The sequence below is a fragment of the Panicum hallii genome, chromosome 9 (assembly GCF_002211085.1).
Source record: "Panicum hallii strain FIL2 chromosome 9, PHallii_v3.1, whole genome shotgun sequence".
Lineage (NCBI taxonomy): Eukaryota > Viridiplantae > Streptophyta > Magnoliopsida > Poales > Poaceae > Panicum > Panicum hallii.
The window spans coordinates 46,881,145-46,886,683 of record NC_038050.1 but is presented as its reverse complement, the minus strand read 5'-3'; the positions used below and the strand labels follow the sequence as shown (position 1 = coordinate 46,886,683).

The following is a 5,539-nucleotide window of genomic DNA, read 5'->3' as shown; positions in this document are numbered from 1 at the left end:
ATTATATAAATAAGATTTAATAAACTAATTGTTATTCAAAGCCTTATCCTAACAAAAGAAATACATCTTAAGAAAAGGAAAGTAAACGATTTCAAATATTATACTCTCATGAGATTAGAAAGCGAATAATAACAATAACTAATCAAAAGAGTAAAGGATCGGCTGAGTGTGGAAAACGTCATCTCGAGTATTTCGCGGGGGGGGGGGGGGGGCGGGGGGTGGCGGCGGCGGCGGCAATTGGGCATAAAGTTGGGCGAGTTGTCTTGGGAATTCTGTTCCGCAGAATCCGAGTCCACTCGCTCCTCCCCTCCCAGGGGCCTTTCAACTCGGCTCCCCAAACCCCATCGCCTCGCCGCCGAGCAGAGCACCAAGCCGGCGGCCTCTACCGCCCTCTCTCTCCACCGGATCCTCCGCCAGCCGCTCCTCGGTGCACTTTCCGCCGACGCAGCGCCGATCCTCTCTGTTTCGGTCGGAGCAAGAATGGGGGATCGGATTGGTTTGCTGCCTTCTCATGTTGGTGGTAAGCAGCCCCAGCTCGCTCGGATGGATTCCTTTCTTTCCGTTCTATAAGCGGTGGTCTTGTTCCCCTGCCGAAACCAAGCTCCTCTTCGTCTCTGTCCGTCCAGTTAGTCGGCTATGCGCTTCATGCGGCGCTGGTAATCGTTTCCAATCCATGGTTCGGTGGTTCTCGCTGTTCTTGTCGCTGCTGCTGCTGCTGCTGCTGAGTGTGCAAGATCGACTAGTTGCGACCGTAGGGCCTCTTGCTTCCTAATTGAGGTGCGGGTGCAGCTTAATTTGCAGAGATTTTGGGGGTTCAGCCGAAAACCCCATCCCTCCATGTCAATTTCGCCCGTGCGTGTGGCTTCTAGCGCTGTTCAATTGCGCCGTCTCGGCCCCTCCCTGTTATTGCGTTCGTTTCCTGTGCCTGCTGACTTTGCATGGGATTCCGGATTCCGATTTGAGATACTTTGTTACATAGTCTGTTATAGTTGATTTTCCTGCGGACAACCTGATATGGTTTCCTTGCCGCTGGCATCCTAACGTGCTGACGATAGATGAAAGGGACTTTCTTTTCTTTCGCTTTTTTTTTGTCTTGTACTAGTACAGGAAGACCAATCAAGCTGATTCTAGTCTCGAATTGTATTGGCTGCTTGCGGCATACCCTGTATTTGATATCTATCTGTATTTTGTTTACTCGAACATGCAGGAGAGCTGCATATCATTTCATTAAGAGCATATCTATCTGTATATCCCTGCATAATCTTTGCTGACACTCCGGTGTAAATACTAGAATTACTGATCTCTATATCTATATCGAATAAAGCTTGAGCTTACACTAATCATGTCAAACTTGATGCGTATGGATTCAAATAAAATGCGATGGTTTCTTAATATTACAATGTCTGAGCATGCTGCAGCACCAATTTTTCATATTTTTAATAGTCTTTCTGCATAATATAAGAATGAAAAGGAAGTATTGTATTTGCCCCAGTCATTGGTTGGGAAATGAAAACTGAAACAACATATTACCTCACCACATTTTATCATTGAGATTATTATAGTTATTCATGCTTAGGTTTTGTAAAGTGCTTCTCTTCCTTTTATGTGAACCTTGATGCTATCAGGCCTAGATGTGTTGTGCTATGTTCATTAGGAGTTTGGATCTGCCCCCGGTTTCCAGGAGCAAGAGGTGAAACTTTGATTCTCTATGCTATTGTGAGCTCCTTGATTGATTATTAGGCCCCATGTCTTTCAAATTCCATCCAAATCTCAGAAGTCCAAGGTGGCATCCATACTTGTCGGCTTGCTGCATAAAATCTTGCTTGAGTAATGTAAAATTTCTATTGAGCACTTCTTAATTTGAGACTGAATGAACAATTGTGCACATTTATGGTCGGTCCACTGTACCCAAAGTATGGCCAGGCTTATTTGTGAGGTGGAAAAAGTGTTGCGGTTCCTGCTAGTGCCAGGCAATGGCCTAATGGTTTTGTTATCTGTGAAGGTTCTAATAATTGTATATGTATGCATCCCCAAGTAAGATGGATTCGCTGTTTCCCAGTCCAGTTGCTGCTTCTTTGATGTTACAGGAAAAATGTCAAATTGACTACTGGAAACAGTTCTTTTTGTTGACAAATTGATATACTTTTGAGCAATAGAAATTGAATGCCATTAGAATGAATTATCGAGAATAGTCTAACAGCATGAAGTGTCCATAGTTGCAGTTTTCTAAGCCACTTGCACAATCTTATGCTGGTGTATGCTTGTTCTTTTTTTGCCTCATGCTGTATTATATGCTCTATTTACTAATTTCTGGCATTATTTCCCTCCTTTTGTAATATAGTTTGTTTCTTTGTAGGGCTATGAGATATGGAGTTTTCATTTTAAACAACATCTAGAGGACTGCCTGGACTAAGTTTTTAAGTCAGAAAAGAATGGGTGGTTGCTGCTGCTGTTCTTCGAGAAGATCTGAAGCAGTTAGAGCACCAATTGTATATGTATGTAAACTCTGCCTTGTTTTCTACATTAAAATGTTACTATCTTCCTCTTGTGGCATAATGCATACCAAATAGCCTAAAGATAATGTTCTGTCATACTATACTGTCAAAAGTTTGGCTGAAATAGGTAGTCTGTTATTCTCTTCTTTATAACCGAAGTCAGCAAGATGTTTTCCATATGTTCTATTCAGGACCGATCAATTATTTTTTATGTGGCCATAAAACTTTTTAATCGGACACAGCTCTGCGCTTGTAATTTTCTGGCATGTGAATGTCTATTGTTCCTGGAATGTTATTTGCACATACTGAAAATAGCTGAATTTTCTGTGTTCTGTGTTCTCTTTTTACAGTTTCAATGCAACATGATATATAAGTTCGAATTGTGCTCTGCATTTTTCATTTCTTAACTATCCTTCATGATTTGCCATTGCAAATAATCTACACAATGAGCACTTGTGCTGTTTACTTTAATATATACTATTTGATAATTGCAAACTTTTCCCGAGAGTCATAATTGATACTTAAGTTGACCTGACTGTAGTTTCATTTGTTCAATAGGCTTTCACATTATAATTACTTTTATTCAAGTCTTTCATTGATCTTCTTGTTCTGTCATTCAGCATCAACAAAATCTTGAGGAGCATGAGCCATTGTCCTCAGCTTTTGATGGTTCATCTCCAGCCTCTGCAATTGTTGCAGTAGACACAAATCTTGATACATCCACACCTGACACTTATCGAGCACCACCTGCACCTTTGCCTTATGATGTTGTTTTGGCAGTTCCAGATAACCCTGGTAAATGATTGAGTGGAAGTTATACGCATGATTGTTAATCTCTTGTTACCATCTTTACGTTTAAGCTTAGATTTTAGCAATCATGTGCAGATTCAGGTTTGGAGAAGTCAGACATTAAAAACAAAACTGATGACCAACAGGACTTCATAAATGATCAGGAGTCCTTAAAGGTGGATGAGTCATGCAAGAAAGGTGTCCCTGAAGATAAGCCTGATGAGGAGGATGTTTGTCCTATCTGCCTTGAAGGTTGTGCTTCTCTTGACTATCGAAAATTTATTTACTTAGGCTGATAGGATATTAGTAACTGAATATTTGTTGAACCCTTCTTTATTTGGTTATGGATGGAACTGAATATGCATGCTTTTGCTACTCTTTCTTCAGATTTGCTTTTTTTTTTCCCTTTTAATCGGTCCATTTTATTGGTAATGTAGCTAGCTATTTGCAAATTCATATCACATCTGTGTAGTGCATGAAGGTTCATATAATGGAAAACATTGGTACGCTTACATAATTATTTTCCAGGAAGACTTGAGAGTCCGCAAATCATGTAATTGATAGTGGTATGGTTATCTTTTCTGCACTAGATGCAATATACATGTGGTATTTCGTGTTATGGCTTATTCTGCACAGAGATGTCCTTAAGCAGTTCACAAGTGTGCATACACACTGTTGCAACCAATCTGAAATAGTGTACTTTTCAAGGGATATAGAAATTCATAGAAGCCTCCCATCATGTAAATTACTTTTTTCTATTTTATTGTTTCAACATTATCATGCTTTTTTGTATCTCGCTGACTTTAGTTGCTGATGTATATGTGCTCTGATATCCTCAACTGCTGCACTGAACTATTCTCAAAATCTAAGTTATATATTGTGTTGGACCAGAACACTCATGTAATAATGTTCTTTATTCTTCACCAGAATATGATGAAGAAAATCCCTGCTCTGTAACTAAATGTGAGCATCATTTCCATCTTTGCTGCATCCTTGAATGGATGGAACGAAGTGATACGTGCCCAGTTTGTGATCAGGTTAGTACTGAAACCAGTACCATATCTAGTATTCTATTAATTTATATTTTGGACATGGGGAGGGTTTTATGCTGTCATTTACTGTATATACTGTGGAGTTTCGTTCTTTCTTTCTATATGGTAATCCATTCTGAAAGCTTAATAACAAACCTAGTAAAGTTAACATAAAATGAGAACATATGGACTTCATGTGTGTGACTCTGTTCTGGAAGGTGTTTAATTTCTATATATCATTTTTTCAGTTCAGACCTCTAGGTTGGACACATTTGCTGTTGCACATATTATTGTTGGCAGATATTGTTTCCCTTTTTTCTGTAAGCTGCCTGTATTATTGCAGATAACCTTGGTGGATGAGATGTTCGAATAAGCCTGGTAACCCTGGTGGATCATCTCTTGAAGCTCTTGGTTACTGAGGAAGGTGCGGTCAGCAAATTCTCTGCTCTTAATATTGGTTCGTTCTGGGTTGCTCTCCTGGTAATGATTTGATGAAAACGAAATCGAGTGATTGAATGGCATGAATGTATTTGTGCCCACCTTGGTCTATTGCCTTCCTGTATCATGCTTTCGCTGTTCATAACAGCAGGTGGATTAGGAAACTGTTGGTTGAAATATATATATGTCTGTTAGCAGGTTGATTCAGTTCAAAGTCCAAAACCCTCCCCTTTCTTTTTTCTGAATTCAGGTGTCTGTCGGTTCATCCATGAGCCGGTCAGCTGTGTATATCATACATTAGGTAGGTGACAGGTAAAAATGGTCTACATGGGGTTTCCATTGTACAATCTATGCTATTCAGGCTTCCTGTATATAATCCTTCCCATTTTATTCTTTTGGATTGTCTAGTCAGACAAGTCGCAGGAATTTTTTTTTCTGTTGTGGCCAAATTTTCGCAGGCTATTTTCTCCAGCCAAAGCTAAAGTGTCTTCTTGGTTGAATCAGCTTTGAGGTATACTCAAAATGGTCACATTAGGTTCCTTGTTGAATTTGGCATTGCTCTGGTAGGACAGAGAAACAGATAATTTCCATTTCTGGAAATGTCATTGAGTAACATACCAATGGAGCTCTGATCTGAATTATGCTGATAGGTACCAACCTCCGTTTCCAAATACTTGTTACTTTTGACCACTTTATTTGTTTCAAAATACTTGACACTCATGTTTCCAGAAAGACCTTTTCCCGTTTTGTCCTTATAAAAAATACTATTGGCAGTCAGACAGACTT

The 5,539-nt window shown here is 39.7% G+C and overlaps 1 protein-coding gene across 2 annotated transcripts; it reads left to right on the top strand.

The window, feature by feature from the left end:
- Positions 1-263: 263 nt before the first annotated feature.
- On the top strand, positions 264-5,149 carry LOC112876563 (probable E3 ubiquitin-protein ligase RHB1A). Of its 2 annotated transcripts, XM_025940694.1 has the most exons (7): positions 264-520; positions 1,626-1,690; positions 2,357-2,495; positions 3,116-3,290; positions 3,381-3,536; positions 4,212-4,321; positions 4,659-5,149. In XM_025940694.1, the coding sequence occupies exons 3-7, from the start codon at positions 2,433-2,435 to the stop codon at positions 4,686-4,688; spliced, it is 534 nt and encodes a 177-aa protein (XP_025796479.1). In that variant the 5' UTR covers positions 264-520; positions 1,626-1,690; positions 2,357-2,432; the 3' UTR covers positions 4,689-5,149. The 2 variants fall into 2 exon arrangements, with proteins under 2 accessions (XP_025796479.1, XP_025796478.1); XM_025940693.1 differs by lacking the exon at positions 1,626-1,690.
- Positions 5,150-5,539: the final 390 nt, after the last annotated feature.

Coding starts and splice junctions, on each gene's coding strand:
- LOC112876563 (XM_025940693.1), top strand. CDS start 2,433: ATGGGTGGTTGCTGCTGCTGTTCTTCGAGAAGATCTGAAGCAGTTAGA. Junction 3,291..3,380: donor GGCAGTTCCAGATAACCCTG/GTAAATGATTGA, acceptor AATCATGTGCAG/ATTCAGGTTTGGAGAAGTCA. Junction 4,322..4,658: donor CGTGCCCAGTTTGTGATCAG/GTTAGTACTGAA, acceptor GTATTATTGCAG/ATAACCTTGGTGGATGAGAT.